Here is a 24634-nt window from a genome sequence, read left to right on the forward strand (position 1 = left end):
TCTAAGTGTGACGCATCCATGCCTCAGAAATTAGAGTCCACTGCCTGAGTCCACAAACCCTCTTCAGTATGTTGACCCAGTCTGGCGCCGTTCCTGAAACGAGAGAGGAAGAAATACAAGTATCTTTGCCTTCTCTCTCTCATTTACAGTGTTTGTGGGGATTTATGAGGACAGGATGATGGCATGATGAAACTATGTCTAATCTTTGATGCACAGAATAATGAAGTATCTAGTGTCTGTGTGCTTCTTTTCTTCCAACTTCTTCCTGAATCAAACGAAGCGTATCGTTTGATACCATGGCACTTGTTTGTTTTTTTTTAAATAGCAAATGCATGAGGTGATTCTTTTCTTTTCTTTATGTTTATTCTTCTCAAATTGAAATCAAAGCTCATATTATGTAGCTCCCTTGACTCTCAGGGTGATTAGGGTTTTCTATTCATGACGGTAATATTCTGCAGTGGTAATAAAACAAATGCTACTATCTGCATGGCATATAGAAATGCCATATACTGTACAAAAATATTGTGATTTCATTGATTTCTGTGAGAAGTGACTAACAGAAGTGATTCACTGAAAACCATTTGAATTCATTCTTGAGGAAACATAGCAGCATTTCATTGTGAAAACTCCTCTTACAAATCAAAGAGCAAAGAAAGAGTCCTGTCAGCAACTCTGCATTCAGGCCTGTGAATAAAGAAACAGACTTTTTCACAATCATGAACAATACCTGTTTTAAATTTTGTATCATTCCACACAGAGCAAAGCAAAAACTATGGTGATGTTGTCATCATGATGTCATGCCAAATTAGGCCATGCCTGTAAAAACATGAAAGCATTTGAAATAATGTGTTTCAACATAAACAGAAGTTTCCAACAAAGGTGGATCATGATTATTATCTGGATCCTGTGGTGTAATTTCATGACTATTTTAGGCCTGGGTATTCAATCATTCTAGACTGGCATGACTTGAGATGATCTTAGACTGGGGTGACTTCAGGTCATCTTAGACTGGGGTGACTTGAGGTCATTTTAGACTGGTGTGATTTGAGATCATTTTTAAACTGGGGTGGCTCAAGATCTTGGGTAGCAGGTCAACAAATGCTGCAGTGGTGACATAGAAGCGAGCTCCGTCCTTGTGTTTTGCCTGAAGCCCACATTCAGATTGCCAGAGTTAACAGACAGAGCACTGACTGACGCCAACAGCAGTAACACACACACACACACACACACACACACACACACACACACACACACACACACACACACACACACACACACACACACACACACACACACACACACACACACACACTTTCACCACCCCCAAAGCCCCCTTCATCCTTGCCCAACAACCAAAGACACAACAGTTGCCCTAGAAACAATGTAAACCAACAACAACAACACAGAAAAATCATCATGTGGCATCGACAGAAGAGGAGGTGAAGGAGGACATGTATGAGACTGTGAGTTTCTTCACCAAATCTTTCCCTTGAAATACAGGCGTTAGAGTTGGGTTTCCCTCTGACGGTTTTGTCAGGCTGATGGTGAAAAGAATGTCCCCATTAAAAGTGTTACTGTGCCCAATTTGATGCCTGTAAAAGTCTCCATGGTACAGATGCATACACTAATCGTGGGGCAAATTGCTGCGGTATTACACTGGTATTACTGGAAGCAATTATCAATAGGCAAGTAAAGTCGACTGCTGTGATCATACCATAAATCTAGCAGTAGTCATTACCCAAAGCCAGGGGATGGTGTGCATAAGAGCCTCAGATAAACCAAGCAAATTATGGGAATGGAAGGGAGCTGAAGTCACAAAGTGACGCTGTATTGTGGCTACTGTAACCAGACAGAGGCAAAAGATGGCAGATAGATGGCCAAGGATGATAAGGGACTCGTGTGAATGGGAGCATTGTGTCATTTACTAACCTCCTCCACCCCCCAGCGGCTCCTGGGCTGCTGCCTAAAGCAAAACTAAGATTAAACAGAAAAATAGACAAGCAGGGTATAGACGGAATGCTATACAGTAATTAATGTGTAATCAGCTTGTGTGTGTGTGTGGATACAAAGTTCGAGCTGCATCTCTTGCTCATGTGAGGTCATGCGTGTGCCGCTATATACTTTATATAGTATATGTTCATCACAATCTAGATGGGAAACGGCAATCTCCTGAATGAACTGCAGATAATGCAAAGAGAGGATCTGATTAATTACAATAACATTCACCTATGTTGACATCAGTACAAGTTTGCTTTATTTAAAATTGTCTTCCACTAGAATTGCTCTTGTACTGGTGCAATGGATAATTTGAATACAGTGATTTAAATCATCACTTCCATCCACAGCCTTGACTCTGGTAGATTCTTGTTTCGATATTTTCCCCATGTAAAAAGTTCAGAAGTCTCAAATGCGTGTCTCATATGGATTCCAAAATGTATTCTTAATTTTCCAATACACAAAACTGCTGTAGTTGTTCTTCCAGTGACAAGACTGGCGTTGTCAGGCCTCGGCACACCAGCCTCTGCTGCGTCTACAGCGACATCCTAATCTCTCTATATTTGCGGTTAGAAAGCGAGTGGAAGGAAGGTTTGCACCAAAGTCTATGATAAGACTTTCCACAAACCTCAGCGCTGTCATGTTACCCTGCTCATGTGTGTCCCCATCTGATTCTGATCAAGGCTTTTTACTGCCACACTCAGACTTGTGTGGCGCTTGGAGCCTAACAGGCATATTTTTAGTCCAAGAGGCGAGGAGGGTGCCATTGAAAACCGAGACATAATTATGAAATGTAAGTGGGAATATTGTTTTTATTACAAAGCCAAACAAATGCGTCTCTGCCGCGACTCACATCAAAGATGTCTGTGTGACGACTAACCGCCGAGTGGAGGCTTTGTGCTGGAGGCCTAATGGAAAGCAAATGCCGCTTGTATGTGTGAGGGCACCGAAAGTGTGAGGTCTGCAAGTGTCACTGTAAGTGTTGGGTTGAGTACGTGTCTGCGTGCCTTTTTATCTGTCTCGTATGGTTCTCACACATGTGGGTTATTGTGTGTGTGACTGAGTGCAGCTTTTGACTGTACATGGCAAGGAGCAAGGCACCTATCATTTACAGGCTATTAATTAGAGCCCAGTGTTATGTGGTGAGACATTGTCGCCGCTGATGAAAGAATGGAAAATTCACTCATTTCACTCAGAGGCACGAGGCGCGATAACTCAAAGGACTTGATGAAATACCTTGGATTTTGAGTGGAAAATGCATTGTGTGCGTGCATGACTCCAATCTTCATGTGTGGGGTAGCTTGTCGGATGATTCCACCCCATACATCTGTCAACGCATCATCTGAGAAGGTGTATATTAAGTTATTGTGAAGCCAATGCGCTTATTATGACTTTTTTAGCTGTGTGAAGAGCCAGTCAGGCCGTCGCTGTCTAAACAACATTCAATTACATGGAAACTTGGAGAAAGAAGCCGACAAACACCGTATCTCCACTGCTCCTTTCTGACTTTACTGTGAGTGAGTGATTGCGGCACGGAATTCCTCATCGCTCGGGCCTTTTGTTCAGATTGCATCGCTCGAATAGTTTCCATTTCTCCCCCTCCCCTTGTCCCATCTCCCCCCCTGGTTCAGACCCATTTTATTTATCTGCCATGTCTCATCGTTAGACAGGGGGAGCATGCATGGCTGCCCCAGTGCCCAGGGAGTGCAAATATGATGGGCTGACTAACAGGCAAGTGTGGACAGACATTTGTTGTGTCTAGACAGAGGCATGGGAGGCTGTCACGGTGTCAGTGTAAACTCGTCTCACGGGAGACACACTGTAAACTTATTATGGTGGTATTGTGTGGGAGGCATGCTTGGCTCCATTGTGAGTCTGATGAGTGTGCAACCAGCCTGACCAAACAGGGACAAGACAACAACTCATGTTTCACATGAATGCAGATATTCAACCTCCTTGGGTTTAAAAAAAAAAAAAAAAAAAAGTTTACTCAATAACATTTATTGTAGTTGATTTGTCTTTGTGTCATTGATCATATTTGGAGTGTACCTGGAATCTCCTAAACATTCAAATCCAATCAGTCTGTTCAATTGTTTAAAGATATGTTTGAATATCTGTTCGAGACAAAAATCACATGATCTTGAGAAATAAACCTGCTCCGTGATATTTGATACAAAAGCAGATATTTAAAAAGCTAACACTCAAGCCCCAACCTGTGGACTGCATATTGATCACTTTAACACTCCTTTATAAGCCCTCCTTGCATGGTGTGTTGTCGACACACAAATCAGTCACTTCTTCCTCCCAAGTTGAGTCACAGCATTGAAACATGGCAGATATTCAGCCTCTGTCACACAGATGCACTTTCTTTAAAAATGGAAGTTTGCACCTGGAGAGACAAGAGGATATGAACTTCAGAATTAATGTCACTTTTGTAGCCAAGTTTTCAAGCAAAGTTGGAATGTTCCTTCTTTTTTTATTTTTATTTTTTTTACATCAAAGCAAAATCTAGCAACATAGAGAATAAGAAGGAACTGTTGTCCAGGGTAGCAGTTTGCTAAGTCATTGTGATGCATCCACAAACAAGGATGCATAATCATAAGATGTTCAATCTGTGATATTATTATCTATTGTCATCTGGCTGAAAGGATGAATTGTTGCCAGTGTGGAACAAATTGTTGTGCTGCATTCATTCAGTCCAAAGTTTTCTGTTTGGGAGACATTCTAGATTCCCTTTGTTAACCTCAGCGACCCTTGGGATTATCTTTCTCTGTCTTCAGACATGGGTCTTTCTCACTGTATTGTGTCATTCTTAGCTTGACAGACAGAAACAAGACCAAAAGACAAAGCGGGAGGTGAGGTGACAAGCAGCTGTGTACACTAAGGTTGTGTTTTCTTTCAGGGTCAGAGCTGATTTCTGTTATTCCTTCTCAGTTCCATGAAAGCTGCAGCCTTGAAACTGAATGTTTCCAAGTGTCAAGTAATGATTTGTATTACAGGCTGTGACCCCAAAAAAATCTGGCATGCCACATTAGTCAGTCGTTAAAAGAGGGGAAATGGTTAGAAGGGGAAGAAGAAGTGGGAATGAATGAAGAGAAAGCAGAGAAAGGTGAAGGCCCATACTAACAGTTCCCACGACCAGTGATGACTGGTGGCTCTATTTGTCCCCACCCCCTCCAAAGCATACTGTGATGAATGGGACATTTAATATTGCCCTGCTTCAGGGTATTACTGGAATGTATCTGTTCCCCTCAAAACACTAAACCAATACTTGTTCCCAGACAGCCTGGACACAATGTAAGGAGCATGACTTCTATCAGTGGATCCTGTTATAGAAGCTTCAGAATACATTTAAAAGTCTTGTCTTGTCTAATATGGCCAGAACTATTGGCTGATGCTGTATTCATATCTATAGATTAAAAGATTCTAAGCTAGTTTGAAAGACAATATATTATGTTGAAAATACTAGGAGTATATTTCAAGAGTTTTGAGTTATTGGCTTTCTATTAGCTATCAATATGTATATTAACTGTATTTATGTGTCCCCACCAATGAGGGCTTCTTGGGTTGCCCACATTTCTCAAACAGCTGGGCAGAATTCAGTGAAAATTCATTCTTGATTTTTTTCCAGCCTTGGTGTGAATCTCTTGACTGGTGTCCCATTTTAATGTTTTCATGCAGGTTTGAACTTTAGTGATTAACACATCTGTTCACACAAAGTGCGGTTTTTCCAGTCATGTGTATTCGTGGACACAAAATTTCGAGTTTACAACATCTTCACTCCTGCTAGCAGTTTTGTGAGAATGCACAGAGATGGGGAGTAGTGAGCTGACAGCTGACATTAACACCCTAATGTGGAGGCATAATGGTGATTACCATGTTTGCTATTCCACTGTATGTTAGCAGTTTAACACGCAATGCAAAGTACAGATTAAGGCAACCAAAATGTGATTAGTTTTACTGATGTTAAATGAAAACACTAAAAATGTTTTTGACTCTTTGGTGGTAAGAGTTAAGGATTCCAATTGATATTGCAATTTTTTTCTTTACCATGATGTATGTTTCATCATGACAAGCTCTGTTCCCAAGGAATTAAGGATTTTATATCTTATTAGTAGCAGGTTTTATATGCAGAAGGCCAGTCAGTCTCATCTGACTAATAACATTAAGAGAAATAAGTAAAATAAAATAGGCCCATCAAACCCAGTTATTTAAATTGAACTAAATGGTTCTATCAGACAGACCTCTGTAGTAGTCATGGAAAATGAGGACCAGGGGAGCTTTCCTTTTGTGTCAGAGGGCAAAAAAGTTTTGGCATGACGTGTTATGATGTGAGCTTGAGTTAATTTGCCTTGGGCTTGCTTGACTTCGCACATGCTGCCAAGTGACTGTCATGCAAGCACACTTTGCAGCGTTGATGCTGAAAGTACACATTGTGCAGTCCTATCATGAATGTCTCCACAAAGCATTTTGGTGATCGTTCCAATTATTGTCAAGTCACCAATGTCAGACTGTGTGGACATACAGACATTCATCTATTATTAATAATACACTGCAGTTCTTGAAAAAACAAACCTTTGAATCGGACGACTTGTGACTGTTTGGCTAATCAGGTCAAGGTAAAGTGATGAATTTTTAGATGACAGGTAAGAAATGACTGTCTCAGTCTCAGAATGTTTTCCTTACATCGAGGGAGGGGAGAATTTCCTGATCGGCATCAAACTGACTGATGTAAGGAGATAATTTCCATGAGCAAGACTCATTGAATCTAATCCAACTGATTAGTCATGCATTCTCCTCTTTCAAGGTGTGAGGCCCATTCTTTCCTCTACCAAACCAGGGGCCATGTAATGAGATCTCCAAGTGAAAATATCAGTGTTTGTTTCAACTGACTTGACGCACAAATAGAAAGGCAGGTCCTGACTGTATTGCACATGAAGTATTGGCAAAACTCCCAAATTCTTCTGCTTCAATGGGAAGAAAAGGACAAGTACCGTAATGCTTTCAAGGCTTGACCAGCACACTTTATCACGTAAGATCCCCGACACCCACTCATTTTTCTTTTTCCGAACACGGAAAGTCCTGCAGTGTGTTTTATCTCCTGAGGATGCTTTCAAAACCAAAATGGTCTGGCCGATGCAGACTCTCCCTTTTGATCCTCTGTCATATTTAACGGACTGTTACAATTCTCCACTATGCTACAGAAAACATTGACTTCAAATTATTCCGCCTCACTGCCGCTCCTTCATAAATCTTTTCACTGGCATGGTATATACCTTCCCAGTCCTGCTAGGATAATGTCTATGAAAGAAACATGCCGTATTGTGTGTCTCAATGCAGTACATTTCCGACTCTTTAAGACCCAAACTTTTAGTTCATGTGGGAATTATTTCATCACTGAGGAAACGGCTTTATATATAGAAAAGCCAGATATTTTGAATTTTCAAGAAAAGATAGACACGAGGAAAACATTTTTAAAGGATCTGTCGTCTTTGTGTGTTTATATGCAAGCATTTTCTCAGATTGTGGCTAAAGAGAGGAACAAAGTAGTCCTGATGAACAACGCTAATGTGTGCTTCATGTGGACGTCCTCTGAGGGTCTGTGTTTGAGAACACGGAGAGATATTAGATGAAAGCCAACTGTCCAGCTCTCCATTTTCTTCTTTACTGCTTATTTCTCCTCACACACTTCATTGTTCTTCGTCTCCTGCCTCCTCAGCTTGTTAACATACCGTGGCTGTTTGTGTGCGGACATTATGGTGTGGCCCTGTCATCGACTCGTACAACCCTCCGTATAAAACTGAGTTGATGATGCAAGTCGTCTTTCTTTCTGCCTTGAGTATCTGTTTTTGTGTTTTGAGTGTGCAGCGCATGCGAGTTGGTATGGCTGGTTGAAAGTGTTTATTTACTGTGATGTGCTCTCATTGTCCTGTGACTCTAAGGAGGCTGTCAACACTGGGCATCATTCTGGAAAAGAAAAAGATGCAAGAATGATTAATGTCTTGCCCTGTCTCTCTTATTGTTTCACACTTTTCATGTGTTTCCTTCTCCTTCCTCATGTCTGTTCTTGTTTCTACCTCCCCCCTCCTCAGAGGACCTGGATGACCTGAGGATGGAGGGTGTGACAGGGTTGGCTCCATCCGGCTGCAAGTTCAGCCAGGGACGCAGCTCCTACCATCCCGAACCACAGGCTAAAGTTACGCTCAACATCTGCTCGAGGTGTGCCAGGTAAATTTTTCCACTTTCCCTTATCTGGTACCATGTGTGGTGTAAGATTTGGTCACACTTCACTGGTTTTTGTCTTGAATATGAAACATTTTTAATAAATAGCCCAAATCCCTTCACCCAACTCATCTCAAATGACTCCCTTGTTTAATAGAACTTACTGCTAGAAGGAGACATGAAGACATTTTTAAATACCCTGAGTGTTTATGACTTCAGTCGGACAGTTGAAAGCAAGAAGTTGCATTTCAAGCTGGAGGTTTTGTGTGCAATGGTTTCTGGGCCAGGAGAATAATCTTCCTGCTGATTTGAGGTCAGCTACAACACTCATCAGGCAGTTACTGCACCAGCCTATGAAATAGTCAGCATAGACCCTTAAAACTACAGTAATCTTTTATTTTTTGTAGATTAAAAACTAGTAGATAGTTGATTAATCAGATATGGATGTGTCGGCATTCAGATTTTTTATTCTGGACAGTGCCCAGCTAACTCCTTCCAGTCTTTATTTTTATTTATTTATTTATTTTACCAATCTTATAAAATTATGTCATAATTTGATGACAAGCTGCTGGTTGTAAAACAATCTTTTCTCCCACAATTTTGAACTATTGTTTTAAAATTTCCTCATCCTCCTGCACCAGAGTTAACACACCTATTAGAGAAGAGAATAATGTCATATCTGAAATACATTCTGGTGTTTTACAATTCAGCCCGGACACTGATAATTGTCTCCATTATCAACTTTTTCTTCTTACACATTTCCTATTCCCCTGAACCGTAGCGTTAATGTGCTTCTCAGATTTCGTAGCGTTTGGTGTGATACCACAGACAGGTGTGGGCAGGACTCTTCCTCGATGCCAGTCTAAGATAAACTGGTATCTGTTGGATGTGACGCCAGGCACATATCTGCCTGCACGGCCTCCTTGGTGTAGGGTTTGGGGGTTTTTTTTCTTCTCTTCTTTCATTCATGTGGCTTATCTGTGTCCTCAGCTTGCATGCTGAGTTTCTGTTGGAGGATGAATAGTATCATCGGAAGTTTAGCCACTTTTTTCTGTAAATAGTTTATACCTCTGACTTATCATTGAGGTCAGATCAACAAAACAACATTTGTGTCTAAAGTCATTTTTACTTTTCTTCCGGGACTAAAATCTTCTGGTTCAGCTGTAATGTTGTCCCATATATCCAAATCACAAAACCCCTCCCAAGTTCTATAGGCAGAGAAATCCTGGCCATTCATAGTGTTTTCAAATGAGCGTAAGGACCATAAATGCATCATTAAGTTGGAACAAGTGTTGCATGCATGGTATGCCCTTTGTGCTTTTCTGTGGAACATTTCTGAATTTATGAGTCATGCATGAGTTCATGCATGTACATACAGATATGGAGACCCTTGGACTTAATCATTCAGAGAAACTTTATGAAGACGGGATTTGGAGTCAGAGGTGATGGTGGCTAATGCTACCTGCAATTTAATGCTGCCATGCTTTAGTGGCCAGTAATGATGGGATTACCAGACATACCTGTATAACTCAAATGGGACCAAAATTTAAACTGACTCCTCAGGACTTGAATGTGCAGTACAAATGTTCACCAAAGTTATTAAGAAAAAGATTGACATCATTCTGTAATCACTTTTGAGGGGTGCTAAATTTAAAACATTGCTAAGACGATGTTTTTAATGTTCTACCCCATCAAAGTCATAGATTTTTCTGAAGATATGGTAATTCTGTATTTGATTACAGCACCATTATTCAAACAAGATGGAAAAGGGTCAACAAAACAGCTGTGGAATGCTCAAAGTCATCTGTTTGGGGCAATTCACCAGTAAACAGGATAAGTGGTTTCAAGTTACAGTATGAAAGGCGCATCTTTAAAGGCCAAAGTGGCATTACATTCGCCACATTATGAAACATGATTGCATTGAATATATCAATACATGTAATTGGAAACTCTAAATAGAATGTATTCTTATTAAGAGCTGCTTTTTCTTTAGTTTAAAACTAAAAGTTAAAATTTGTAGTTTCAGTACACATGAAGACCCGAGGCAAGATATACGAACATTCCCCTTTGACTCATCACCCCTCTGGCTTCCTTTGTTTCTGCATGTGCATTTTCAGAAGCCTATAGACTGCATCCACTCCCTCTTATTTAAGCGATGGATGTAGGCCGAGCCACGTAGCTTTAGCAAGTGCCAAAGTCCCAAAGCCAAAAAGAGTTGACGCCATCACAACCCAGCATGAAAGCAACAAGTTTGTTCCTGCCCGGCGAGCAATTATTCATTTCTAGCAGCACTCCTGCATGTTACTGCAGCCAAGAACCACCTGTAAATTTTAAAAGCATTATTATATTGATGAATGAACTATATATGTTATAATTGATTTAAATGTATGACAAACTGGACATGCATTGGAGTATCCTTTGTACTTTTGAAGTGGCTGACCCTCCAGCTGACTTTTTCCCAGACATTGCACACCTTTTCTCAGCCATTGTCATTTCCCTTTCCCTGTATCCATCCCACCAAAAGGTCCGGTCGACCTGCGTGACTCCTAACCAGCAGTGGCAGTGTCATGAAACACGATGCTTCTTTTGGCACTCCGCTGGTTGGTTGAAGTGTAAAGTTCCATGTGGCCTTTCTGTTGTGGCCATGTCTCTGTCTCTTGAGCTTTAGCTGTGGTCACACCAGCATTTCATCCACCTCCTCCGTGCACTGATCAGTTCTTTTAATGAGAATGCCACAAAACCTCCTTTGTGCAAACGCATCCCAGACCTTGGGCACAATCCAGAAGAGTTGGAAATGCATAGATCTCCAAACCTCATTTGGGCTTGTAGTTCTCATTAAATTAATTGTTTTCATATCAGGAATGCACTGAGGGAATCACAGTCAGGACTTGCGGCTATGAGCAGCTTTTGTTCAGAGAATGAGAAGGCCTTGTGATACCCATTTTGAGTCTCTTTAAGGGGCTTGTAGAGACCATTAATGAAAGGGAAAGACAAGGAGATGGATGTATAAAGAAGGAAAGACTGAGTCCACTTTGAAATTCTGTATTCTGCTTTTGCCCCCTTCATGGAGGTAGAAACAGAAAAGCCCTGCAGCTGTGATGGAATGCAGCAATGCCATAAAAGCATATGGATTGCTTGCCTTTGTCTTCAGCTAATGGCTGCGCTGATAACATTGCTATATTATAAAGTGAAGGCTTTTGAAGCTGAAGCAGTGTGCAATTACAGTCAGCATGTTTTATGACTTTACAGCCTTTGAAAATATCCTGTAGAAAAATAAACACTGTTTAATTCTGATGTTGGTATGAGAGAATTAGCTTCCACCCTGTGAAAATCCATGTGTAACATATTTATCCTCCCACTGAAAAGACATTCACTCACAGCGTACTTTAGCGAGAAAATTTAAAGCACCTCAAGGAGCCAAAACTCTGATCTGCCTCTATTTTGTCCGAACAGACACTTTAGAAAAAGCTGAAGGAGATTTAGAGCATATGATGAGTAACCAAATGATTTATGGTGAAACTAGTTGATGTATATGAAGGCATTGCTTGGGCTTTATGTCAACACACTGACTATTTCAGATTTATTTTTCAGTGAGAAGAAAGGCTTTTATGAAATGATTTGGACTCCAAAGCCGCCCAACATGTTCTTTTCATAGCAAAACATCTCTGCTTCATCTCATCACCTCAGACTCAGACTTCCTTGTTATTGCTTTTCAGGGTAGATTCACTGTTGTCTGAAAAATGCACGTTTCAGAGATGATTTGAATGCACACAGCTGCCAGCCTTTACAATAGTGTGTATGTGTTTCCTGCTGTTTCCAGGTTGCAGGGGGACAGTCTGTCAGATACCAGATCAGAAGAGGAGCACAGGCCTCACATAAATGAACAAGCTGTACCAGACATCTCCTGTAAATTGCACAACATATCTCTGATTAAACTATATAAAGCATCTTTTTTTTCAGTTTTTATGATCTCATGTCTTTTTTTCCTATTTCTTTTTTGTCTGGAGCAGCTCCATTGCCCGGGGTGGACGCAACGTCGGGACGATTGCAGGAATGCGAGGTCTTGGCTCAGGTATCGGGCTCTGTGAGTTTCCTGCCTACATCCATCACCAAACAACTAAGATCATTTTACAATCATCAATTACCACATTGCTCTTTCATTGTTGGCCTCTATTGTCTGGAGAGCCAGTGAAAAAAAAACACCTCAAGCGTCTCATTAATGGGATGGGACCCAAACAAAACTGATCCATCTGTATGCGGGCATTTCATATTACACAACAGCTGATAGTGCTGTATATGTGATATCCCAATCAGAAATCTCCTTATATCATTTGCCTCTTTCCCAAGGCATTTGTGTCAATTTGCAGAGTATAAATGAAAAGAGTATCCAGTGACACAGCAGCAGTCGAGGCTGATTTTAAGGTTTTATACAATAGACTGGAATTTTTAGGGGTTATAGGAGCACACACAGTTTTGTTCAATAGGATGCTTGCGTGATAACCTCACAAGCTTCAGGGGAAGAAATCCATAGTGGCCTCATGTGGTACACGATTCAGACTCACATGCTGTTAATAAAGCAGTAAGCTAAGTTGCCGGTAGCTTTGTATAATTACCTCCCAATAAGCCAATACCTTTTTGTTATTTTTTTTTTAAATGTAATTGCCTGATCTAAGTGTTAGACTAGGCTTTTTACGGCATTTTCTGAAGAAAGAAAAGACTTTGGAGCCAAGACGTTGCTCCGTGTGTGGAGCAGATGCAGAAAGGCTCCAGACTAACTGGGAGCAGACTTTGAGAGACTGAAGTCGAATCAAAGCCTGTAGTCAGAAGTCTGATGGATTAGGCTTGCTACTTTTAAAGAAATTACAGAAACTGTGTACCCTAGTAAATCAAACTGCCTTTCTTGTGATAATTTTTTCAGATGTTTTCAGTGAAAAGTTTGACCAGATGGCCAAAGTGAATTTTATTGTTGCATATATGTATCAAACTCAGAGATTTAAGATGAGTGATCTTGCTGTCAGCTATATCACATGTCATATTTACCTTCATCTCCATATGGAACCTTTGTTTTACAGCTGCTTAAAACAGGGGATTAGACATTCCATCTCCTCTGTCAATCTACATCTCCTCCATCATCATAGGTTATCCTGTCATGTAAGAATAATTGTCTAATGTGTCTCAAATGGAAACAGTGTAAATATATTCTGTAGGAAGTAATGAGGCCATGTTGTGTTTAATTACTTTTGTTTGACTGGCTTTGAATGGAAAATGTAATTAATAATAGCTTGTCAGTGTACGTGGTCTTCCGCTGTCTTGGAAACGTTTTCTAAACAATCAGAAAAAATTTAAATGTTTTTTTATTGGGAAATAAAAATTTTGTATAACAAAATGACAAAAGGCAATAATCTGTGTTCTGCCAGAGATTTCTATCTGAATGGGGAAGTAGAATGCAAATTTTCTTTAATATATTGACAATACAGAAAAAAAAATTACTCTGTTTTTAAATTAATTCTTAAAAAATCTAAAATATGAGTGCAGTTGTTGGGAACATCTGTAAATGAACGGTAGTAAATGAATGATGAAAAGCTTAGCAGAAATCTGCATCGGCAGTAGACTGAGATATTATTATATGTGTACAATTAATATATTAGTATCATTTCATTTAGTACAACTGTCATCGGTACAAATGTACAGTGTGCCCTTGTTCTTTGCGGTTAATGCTTTCCAGGAACAAAATGCGATTAATGAATTCCACGATAGAGCGACAAACTATTTATGACTCTTTCCATACTGATATTAAAGCACTTTCTATCTTTATTACCTTTTCCCACACTCTTATCGACTGTTTAAAGCACTTTTGTGTCTCACGTAAGTCCGAGACTTAGGGAACAGAGCGCACTTCCGGATGCCGGCACCCAATAGAATACGCGTATGGTATCACGTGACTGCCTACCAAAAATCCGCGATGCGGTGAAGTTGCGAGCTTTGATGCACAAATGCGTGAGGGCGCACTGTATTACAACACCCCTTGTACATTCTGCACTTTTGCAGCAGTCATAGGTGTTAAAGAAAGGACACATGCTGTGTTTTCCGGGTGTCAAATTTTTAAGTCGTATTTAATTAGTAGCACATTTCATCATACATAGGTGTTGTTAAACGAAGTGTGTCTTGAATTGTACATTGCCCTGGTTCACGCTGTAAAAGTGTGGTGATATTGGAAAGTAAACACTGTTAATAGTTATCATTATTAGTCCAACAGCCCCCTGCCTTTGCTAGCTCCTTTAGGTGATAATTGCCCCATAAAGAGGAATATTTTCCTACAGCGATCTGTGTAGCAAGTTCCCCAGGCAATTCTTCGATACTTTCCTTTGTAAGTGTTAAATAATCAAATTTAGTCCTGAGTCGCACTATATGGGTGTTGCCATCATTAAATGCCGACTGAGGAAACTTGTCACTTGTATGGCAGAAATAAGCTAATTAGCATGAACCAACACCATGTGTACGACACAGCTCAGCGTCATTGTGATGCCTTATATTGGTTTATAGGGTGACTTTGGCAGAATTATAAAGCAGCTTTATTATGCAAAATGTTTAGGAACCTTCCGTATTCAAACATTTCCTTTGTTTATATGTGCTTTGCCAAATTATTGTTGGAATAAAAGTAAACTGTTCTGGTTTGTGTCTGATGAGCGTCTCACAATATCAGATTTAACTTTGTTTTTTGTGTGTTTTGTCTCTTTTCGATTACACTCACAAGTGTCTGTAGTGATTACTATATAAAAACATCACATGAATGAATTATACTTGATGAATTGTGAAAATGCAACTGGATGAGCTGATAAAACCGAAACCCACAAGGCTCAACATCTGGGCCGAATTATTTGCATGATATTATACTACATGTATTATTAACATCATATCCATATGGAATTTTTATAATACAAATGTTATCACCCAAGGACATTGCATCACCCTTTCTTGTAGAAAATATACCTACAATTCTGTATATCTTATTATAGAGTTGTGTTGGTGTCCTTCTTTAATATCTACCCAAAGGAAGTTGTTTCATGCTTCTTGACAGATATTTTTTCTCTTCCAGTAACCAGACAGCTTAATGGTCCAGCAAGTACATGAATTTGAACAATAATCCACTTCCACTGAAAGTAGAACTGTTTATTGTAGTTGCAACAGAGGCCAAGTATCTGGTAGAAGGACGGACAAATAGTATGTGTATAAATACTTGGGTGAGTTAATGGTTCACTTTTCAAATTATTTAATTTGTGCATTGGTCCATGTCGACATGCTATCCCATTTCCAACAGCAAGGATAAAGACATTAATAAAGAAAATAAAACAAACCTTTGAACATGCTTTGGGCTTCATATTTCATTGGACCTGAATGGTCCTTGGAATAGAGCCAAACTGTTACCCACCCAATAAATCACTTTCATGCTCTTCATCTGTGTTTCCTAATTTAACGAAATGCATAATATGTCATAAACAGAACAAAACAGGTTCCACAAATATGAAAATCTAAACATTGCTACTCAAGCTGTTGATGTCTCTGCTAAATATAACAACTATCAGATGAGCTGTTGATGCAGACTCACTGTGATATACACATTTATTTTTGGATTCTTTTGGATTATAATTCCAATATCTGTATTCAACACTAAAGTCACATTATGATTTCATGTAAAGTATCCTCTTATTTAATATTCTTTTACCATTTATACCGTGTTAGGTTTTGACCCAGCTCAAAGTTATAGGACCAGTGAGCCTGCGATCGCTGCATAAAGTCTATAAAATCCATTAAGGGAGCTAAAACAACAGGAACTCATTAAAAGCAAAGTGTTACTCCTTATATTCCATTACAGCCTCACATGGCTTCTGTATGTTAGTTCCTGCAAAATCTTATGTTTCTCTCACTGAAGATCAGTAGACTGATCCAATTACTGTGTTTGCTGCTCAACGTTAAAACATGTTTTAATCAGAAAGTAACTTCAGAGTCATGATCTCTCTCCGCATGATCAGTGAAATCCCTAAATTTGTCTGTTTAAAATGAAGTGCTTGATTATGCAACTCATCTCTTTTATCACACTCATGAGCAGATCAACTGACAAGTCAAGATCTCCTCTGCCCTCAGACATCCACTCATCCTTCACCCAACTTGTTTGTGATTCCACTTTTTGGAAGTTTTTAAAATTTTCATCATGGACAATACACTCAGCTCATTCGAGATTGTCTGGCTTTGTAAAGTTGTTGGCTCTATAACTAAATTTCCACTTTGCTGAATTATTGGTCGAGTCCTATTACCAAAAGAAAAACCTTATTATTTAACAAGTTATCAAACACTTAACTGCCAAATGAAGACTTACCCCAATTTGTAATTTTACCCACCTTTGTGTCAGTTGTATACTTGGATCTGCATGCATGCAATGTGATTGCGGGTGTGTGTATTACTCCTTAAATTACTGTGTGTAACCACAACAAGTGGATCTATTCATTGAGTTTTGGAAAACCAGCAGCAGACTCCAATCAAACCTCTAACCTTGCTCAACCATGTTAGAAGACTGACTGTTTGCACACCAGCAGTTCTCGTTGGACTGCGTTGGACTAAACCCCAGATTGTGGTGATTATTACCACTGACCACACACATATAGCTGCACACATGCAGGCTATAAAATATTTAACTCCAAACTTCCATCCTCTGTCTTTGTCGTGTTTGTGCTCAATATGGAAACGATTATCCAATAACTTTGTTTGTTAGTTGGGAAGAATCATCACAAGCAGGTTTTCCCCTGCTCTCTTCTAGGTCTTTTAGTTTTGTCATACTGGGAAGCAGTTGATACAGCTCAGGCTCTGCACCACCGACATTAATATAATCACTCATAAGTCATAGCCACTCTTTGTTTTGGATATGAAAAGACAGTCCATCTCTTTGGAAGTCAAACAAAGGAAAAGAGCTTGATTAATTTGTGCTCATATTGTGTTGCTGATAAAAAAACCCAAACAGTGCTTTTAAACTCTGGTGAAGGGAAGTTGCTTTTCATCACTTCTCTGTACCTCTTTTGCAATCACGTCCATTTATTTCTTGCAGAACTGGTACATCCTGTATATCTGCCCATCCACAGGACTGTACGGTACCACTATTGTAAGCCTCTGGTCTGGAGGGATGGCCTTGATTATTATAGGCTTTCCCTTAGTGGAAGTGAGAATCTCCAGATGCTATCTGGTCTTTTGTTGCCAGCGGAGCTGTCTTAATATGACCAAGGTAAATTGGATTTCTGAAACTATTACAGTTTAACACCTTATTTTATAATATCATACAGCACAGTGCTCTGAGAATGGAGAACGTGGGAAACTGTTGGTGGCCTAGTGTGCCAAAGAGAGAGGGACAGAGAGCAGGGTGAGCAAGATGATGTCATGCTGTTGGATTTGGGGGATACCACCAAAGAGAAATACAGTTGGAGAGAGGATTTATTTGTAATGTTCAACCAGCCTTGCTGCTTTATGAGGGCTGTAATTAAGGATTAGCTTTGGTGTTGTGGTCCTGCTGCCACAGAGGCCCTCATGTATCTAAGAGGCACGAAGATTAATGCCTGGGAATCCTCTTCTGTCATTTGTCAGTCTGTAGCAACCTCATATGTTTTTCACCCTTCCTGTTCTTTGGAAACAGACTTTTAACTCTTCTTTGAATCATGCAAACCATTAAATTTGTTGTCTTTATGTGTTATCGGAGGACTGTGCCATAAGTATACAGTATTTCAAGCTGTTCCATGGCCTTACTGTGTCAACTGTCTGTCGTTAAGTGCTTAGCACATCACATGTAAATGCTTGCATCAGATGTGTCGTGACTTATCTAATACAAACCAATTTTCCAGAAGGAGGAATTATGGCTGACAGATTTCATTTCTCACCTGTTCTTGGAGCTTTTGTGCACATGGTCCAACATATATTCTGGCCACTTGTGTCCCATCAAGGGACTAAATCAGGGGATTAGGCATGCTTCCATTACAGGACTTGGCAGTTTGAAACATCCAACAGGTCACTTTCCAACTCATATATTTGGCCAGTGAGACGTAGGAGCTAAACCGGCCAACGCAGACCATATAAGTGATCCAATCTGCTGTTTTACAGTGCTTTTTTTCCCTATGCTTTGGAATATAATTTCTGCATAATACAAAATCACGTGTCCTTGGACTATCCAACATGGCTGATTTATTGCTCCCTAACTGCTGGTGTGAGTTTGCTGCTGTCAGGCTATTTGCCAAAAGAATATTGTGCAGACAAGGTCCTATAGATTTACCGACAAAATGTTCTGAACCACTGCTGAATGTTCATCATCCCATGTTCCCAAAATTTGAACTGCATGCTTGTAGCTTTCATCTAGACTTGCTTAGGTTTATAGTGTTTTTCTTAAGCCTATAAAAATAATAATTGCCCCTTTTCTCCATTAGATACGGCTCAGATATTTCCAGCAATAGATGAAAATTATATAGAGTTAATTGAAGGGTCTTTCTTCTAATGCAACTTTCTCTCTTCTCTGTTCTTGTTGCGAACTAGCGTCAAGCTGTCTGGGAGGCTGATCTGAAAACTGTCAGAGGTGGGAGCTCTGTCAGGCAGACAGGCCTGCTACTGAGTGACTCCCTCTTTTCCAAGGAGCTGGAGAACATGGGCAAACAGCTGGCTGGTGAGCATATTCATGTTTGTGTGTTCTTACCTTCTTTGGCATACAACCCATAGCCAACACTGGAAACATTAAAAGACACACACGTTTGTACCCCAGAAACTTGTTATAGAGGAAAGGATTTACGGAGTCAAGAGTGGAGAGCCCAGCTAAAGTGTGCTTTAGCCAAAAGATTTATTTTGTTTTTGCTGAATTAAAAACACATATTTTGAAACCATGTGAGTACTGAAATAGAAAAACTAATTGGAGCAATTTCCACATGCCAGGAATTCCTCCAACTCCAGCTTTGACAGTTTCAGTCAATAACTAGCTCTGCGGCGTCACGGCATCTTAGAAGTTGTTTATTCTGCTTGTAGATCAGGGCTCGCTTTTGATTTATGGAATGTTTGAAGTTTGTGTGACTCAGAGATACTTTTGTTGTCATCACGATCAAGTGTGTATCCACTTATGAATCAGATGAAAGCCCAGAGTGGAGGCCAGAGGGAATGTCACCATTTAGCAATACGTGTCACCCTCTTGTTTGTTTATTCTCATCCTCACACTGTGATTGACAGGATCACTGTATACTGGCATGTGACAGCACATAAGAGCTCATCACACAAAGTATTCTGGTCCAGCTTTTCAAACATATTATTGTCACCATCAATGCCCCAAGCAGCACCAAACTTGTCAGCTAATCTTTACATCACTGGTTCCATCAATGCCAGCATGCTGGTGGATGGGAGTCACTATAAAATGATTATTTTTGTTAACAACACTAAGTTTTTCCCTCATAGGTCCTTAGGTCCTTTATTTCTTTTTGTTTAAAACTGACTTAAATATTCAGCCTAAGGAAATCCTCTAGTTAAATGAAGCTACTCAACAATTTCAACTTGCTCCAGCCTTTATTAGCTGCTTACACCTTCCATGTTTAGAACCTTACATTTAACCTGATTACGTGTATGTGAAATCTCTCATTTTCTATCTTTTCATTAAGGATAGAAAATGAGAGAATTTCACACATTTCATTGTGATGTTCCATAATTTTCTTATGTAAAGATCTTGTTGAAACAGTTGAATGTATTTCCCTCAGGGATAGTTATTGTTACATGGAAAAGTAAATTGCTGATTATAGAAATAATTTTGTAAATGTAAGTGAAACATGTTGTCGTCTTTCCACTTCACAAAATATTTCAGATATCTTAGAAAAATTAGAAAAATAAGAGAAAAATGTTTCCACGAATACGATCTGATTACAGTACATGTTTCCAAGGTTTACCTTCAAGTATTTGATGAGATACTTTTTGTCTGTACCTTAAAATGATTTACCCCCTATATTATCCATATCATGAGAAAAATATAATTAGTAATTTTCAGAAGAGTGACCTCATAAATTCTGCGTGGGTTCTCATAATTATCATGTGCAGAGATCCTTTATTCTCTTACCAAGTGTTACTGCAGCTTGACCAAAGGCTAATAGATTGAATCTGATTTCATTTTTTTTTGGTCTCCTATCTTCCACTGTCTTGTTTTTGCCTTGTCTTTCTCTTTTCTTGGGGTACTTATGACTTGAAAGACAAGATCAGAACTTTATCTGAGGTTTAAACCATATGGATTTTGATGTGACTCCTTTGATGTCTACGAGCTGTCATCATATATTGGTGTCTGTGGTGACGGCTTACTGTATTTCTCCATAAACCACGGTCACAAAGTCTTGTGATTCTTCCTCATAATTCCCAGCATTAATGACTGGCGAAACTAGTTTATAGTAAAGTCATGAGTGGAGCAAAGTTTCTGGAAGATTGTTGTATTTATCGGTATACCAGTAAACGATCTATGATGAATATCTACTTCATTGCAACAGATTACTAATAAATGTAAACTGTTTACTGGGTAATAATAACATCAGTGGTAGTGTGGGTGTTTTAGGACTTTATCCAAGAAATCATCTTATATGGAACTGAAGTTCACACCAATTTTTCTGTTACATTATGCAGAGTTGGATGTCATGATCTGTCCTGAGTCAGTGTTCCTCCTAATTTTTCATGTGTCTGGGCATACACACAACTTCCTGAGTGCACTGAAGACCACTATGAGCAACATCAGATGTGCATGCTGTGGCCTCACACCAGTATCACACTTGTTCAAAAACTTTGATCATAGCAAGTTACATGGCTTGCTAAAATAATCAAATTACGGCAGCAATATTCATTAGTTTACTTTTAATATAAGGGATTTGGCCCACTTGAAATGAAAAAGACAAAAATCTTGTTCTTCATGAGATGTGTAGTAGGTTATATGTGAGGGTCCTGCTTTGGGTTAGGTAAGGTCAAGTTGTGGCCTGGCTTAGGGTCCTGTTCAGGAAGAAATGATACACATCTACCTTTCAGACATCACTTTTTGTTCACATTAAAACATTCAATTTAGCACATTGACGTGTGCTGTTGCTTGTGATACAGTGTAAATTCCAGTGACTCTTTGTCTGTAAAATATTTAATTACCTGTACTCCATTTTTTATTAGCATTTGTACTACCCAAATTTATCCAGTAGTAACAGCATTTAACTAACTAACAGTCGTTAACTATATAACCTGCACTGCGCGTATAGCAGGGTGCACATGCCGCACCACCAATGCTCTATGATTGGCTTCTTAGGATCAGTGAACCTTATCGTATCATTGGCTGGACACCTGTCACTCAATGAGTTAGAATACAAAATGGTACAGAAAACAATAATATTTGTCCAATTAATTAGATTACATTAGATCTAATATTGGATATTACTGCGCAATTTTGCAGGCATAGAGGGAACACTGCCCTGAGTGCCCCACAGAGTTCATTTTGTCCCAGATGTCAACCCCAATCAGGCCAGGAATAGCCAGTTTGTGACTTACATCGTTTTCTATCCTCAATACAGTATTTAGAGAAGTACCATGTAGAACACACTCTGGATAAAGCAACTCCATGTCATGGAGTACACGTGTAGTTTGTTGAGCACAAGGAGAAGCTAACAATCAGTATATGCTCTGCACAAATTCATCTCTGTACAATCAAAGCTGATTAACCAAAGAAATCGAATTATCCATGTCAGAGAGTAAAATGTTTTTGATCCCTGAAGGACTGTATACAAAACAGTCTGGAATACATTTTAAACCAACAAAATTTTAAAAGCTGGATTTAGGATAGGATTGCAGTTTGCAGTTTGGCTTACTAATGTGGATATTTGCCAGTGAACAGAGGCATATGCTTCACATATATGCATAGAAAGATTGTTTGTATAGGAGAAATGTTACATTTTTTCAAAAACAAGAGTCAAGGTTTATGAAATACTTGTCACGGTTTCTTTTCTTATTTATTTTGGCATTGCAGTTTTCCAGAAGTACTCCCTTTTGATAAGTCATTCATGAAATTATCCCTCTCAAATGATAAATCCCAGACCAGTTTGTTGAATGTTTTTTGCCAAGGCCTTGAACAAAAGAATAAAACATGGAAAAAATGAGCCAGATGTTGATCACAGAAGTTGGCAGTGTCACTTCTTTCACAAACAGAAATGTTTTTGAGACTTTTAGTGAGTAAACAACAGTGCTTTTGTCAGAAAAAGGAGCATTTCATACCGGGATATGCTTACTGTATATAACCTTGGACTCTTTTTTTGACAGAGGAAGCTGGATTAACCACATATTTACAGGGCCTATAAATATTGTCATCATTGCCCAGAAAAAGGATTAAACTAAGCACTCTTAGCCACTTTAATGCTCAGTACTTTCTGAATGAAAAGTTGTGAGGGATACACTAGCATCATAGAACAGCTTCTGAATATGTATTAAAAATAAACCAGATGATGTATAATGTCTCAGTGTTTCTCAATCATTTGTATTACATGGTTTGCGGTGCTGCAGACTGTGTGTGTGTGTGTGTGTGTGTTTGCATATAGAAACTATTCAAACAATGTAATTTAAATGTGTTGAACAAATTGCAGTTAATGATAATACTGGAACACCTCCCTCATGTAGTTACCGTATGTGTAACTGCTTGGACCTGGACTTTGTTCCTGCTCTTTTCTCTCCAGAAGTTGAAAAGGACTTAGCCAAGCTGGCAGAGGTTGGGAAGATGAGCACTCGGAGCACCAATAATCCGCACAGTAGTCTGCTCCACACCCCTCTGCGCCACAGAAGACTACCAGACACACTTCCCCTCACCAGCCTGGTCTCCAGACCCCAGTCTCCAGCTGGCAGCCTCTCAGGCAAGCCCTGCAGCGTGGGCTTCCCTTTACTCAGCCCCAAGCCCACCTCCCTGGTCATGGGTCGAACTCAATCTCCTAGCAATCCAGGGAGCAGGACTCAAACCCCCAGAACTCCCAGCAGGCCCCTTACTCCCAATAGTTTACTATCACGCTCCACCTTTAACCCCGGACATCACAAAGAGGTGACCTTCAGGAGGTCACGCAGCCGTCCTGTGACGCCAACAAGTCAGCCCATGCATCCTCGGCCGCTGCTCACCCCTCCTGGACTAAGCACTACAGACAGCCTCGGTGCTAGCCTACGGGCCTACCTATCAGAGGTGAGACAGAGAATTAAATTGTTAATTGTTGTCCACTGTTTAGTGGTCGAACAAAATAATGTATGAAAGGACATCCCGAGGTTTGCCTTCAAAAAGTAAAAAAATTTAAAAGAACCTACATGAAACACACACACACACACACACACACACACACACACACACACACACACACACACACACACACGCATTGTGTAGGGTTTAGTGGACGTTCATGGAGGTCCATACAGTAGTATGTCATTTCATTGTGGAAAATTTAGTCTGGCATAAAAGCAGGACTTTCAATGGGATTACTTTCATATATTGCTTTCATGATTTACTTAACAGCGGCGCTTTTAAATATGAGATCTTTTTGAAGACTTTATTAATGGTAGGCAGTCCCTCCTTTGACAGTTATGCTAGCTGACACCAAGTGAGATTATCCAAAACACCAGTGCGCCCTGTCTGCATTTATTGAGGCCACCTGGTCCCAACCATAGGAACTAAAGCCCTTGAGGGATTTCTGCTGATTTCTGAGTTAATGAGTCCTGAACCTCTTTCAGATGATTTTCTAGCCATTTTAAGGATTGATGAAATTATATTTGCACTGAAAAAACACAAAGAGAAATGTTTTGTATTATTTAATATTTATTGTTTTTTTGTATTTTAATTTTGTATTCCAGTACTCTTTCCCATGTGGAAAACATTTTACAACTACAACATGTTTCAAGTTTTAAAACTTCTTAATTGGGATAATCCAGCTGGAATGGATTCATTTCTGTAATTATGTTTTTATTTCATCACATTTAGTACATCTGCAGCAGATGAACGGATGAGTGAAGTAACACATTTTCCGTCTCTGCCTTCCTCTACTCATTATCATCATAAAAGATAAATTAACACAAATTCCCATCATTTATCATGTTTGATTTTTTTTCCACATTAGGATGAGTTTTACCAGCAGTTACAGGCCATCAGACAGCCTTGGCATGTCCCCAGTGACACTGAAAGTGACATCCTGGAGCCTCCTGAACAGGACAACAGTGGGTGACCTACCTTTCTCTTCTTTCCGTCTACATTTTCTTGTGTTTTTAAAAAAAAATTTTTATTGAAAACTCAAAAATTTAAACTTCTTAATTTTTTTTATTTTTTAAAGCCTTTCAGTATGGTATCCACAGTTCTTCCCACCTTCATCACTGATTTATAGAAATTTCT

General features: G+C 39.5%; 1 protein-coding gene across 2 annotated transcripts in view; it reads left to right on the plus strand.

The window, feature by feature from the left end:
- Nucleotides 1–24634, plus strand: part of c20h8orf34 (chromosome 20 C8orf34 homolog) — a 51465-nt gene that overhangs the window by 21353 nt on the left and 5478 nt on the right. For both annotated transcript variants that reach the window (XM_068304217.1, XM_068304218.1), the window contains exons 8-13: nucleotides 8088–8223; nucleotides 12038–12123; nucleotides 12228–12301; nucleotides 18781–18907; nucleotides 22953–23443; nucleotides 24366–24462. In XM_068304217.1, the coding sequence (XP_068160318.1) occupies nucleotides 8088–8223; nucleotides 12038–12123; nucleotides 12228–12301; nucleotides 18781–18907; nucleotides 22953–23443; nucleotides 24366–24462 (1011 nt within the window). The remainder of the gene's footprint in view (nucleotides 1–8087; nucleotides 8224–12037; nucleotides 12124–12227; nucleotides 12302–18780; nucleotides 18908–22952; nucleotides 23444–24365; nucleotides 24463–24634) is intronic.

The sequence above is a fragment of the Antennarius striatus genome, chromosome 20, assembly GCF_040054535.1.
Source record: "Antennarius striatus isolate MH-2024 chromosome 20, ASM4005453v1, whole genome shotgun sequence".
NCBI lineage: Eukaryota > Metazoa > Chordata > Actinopteri > Lophiiformes > Antennariidae > Antennarius > Antennarius striatus.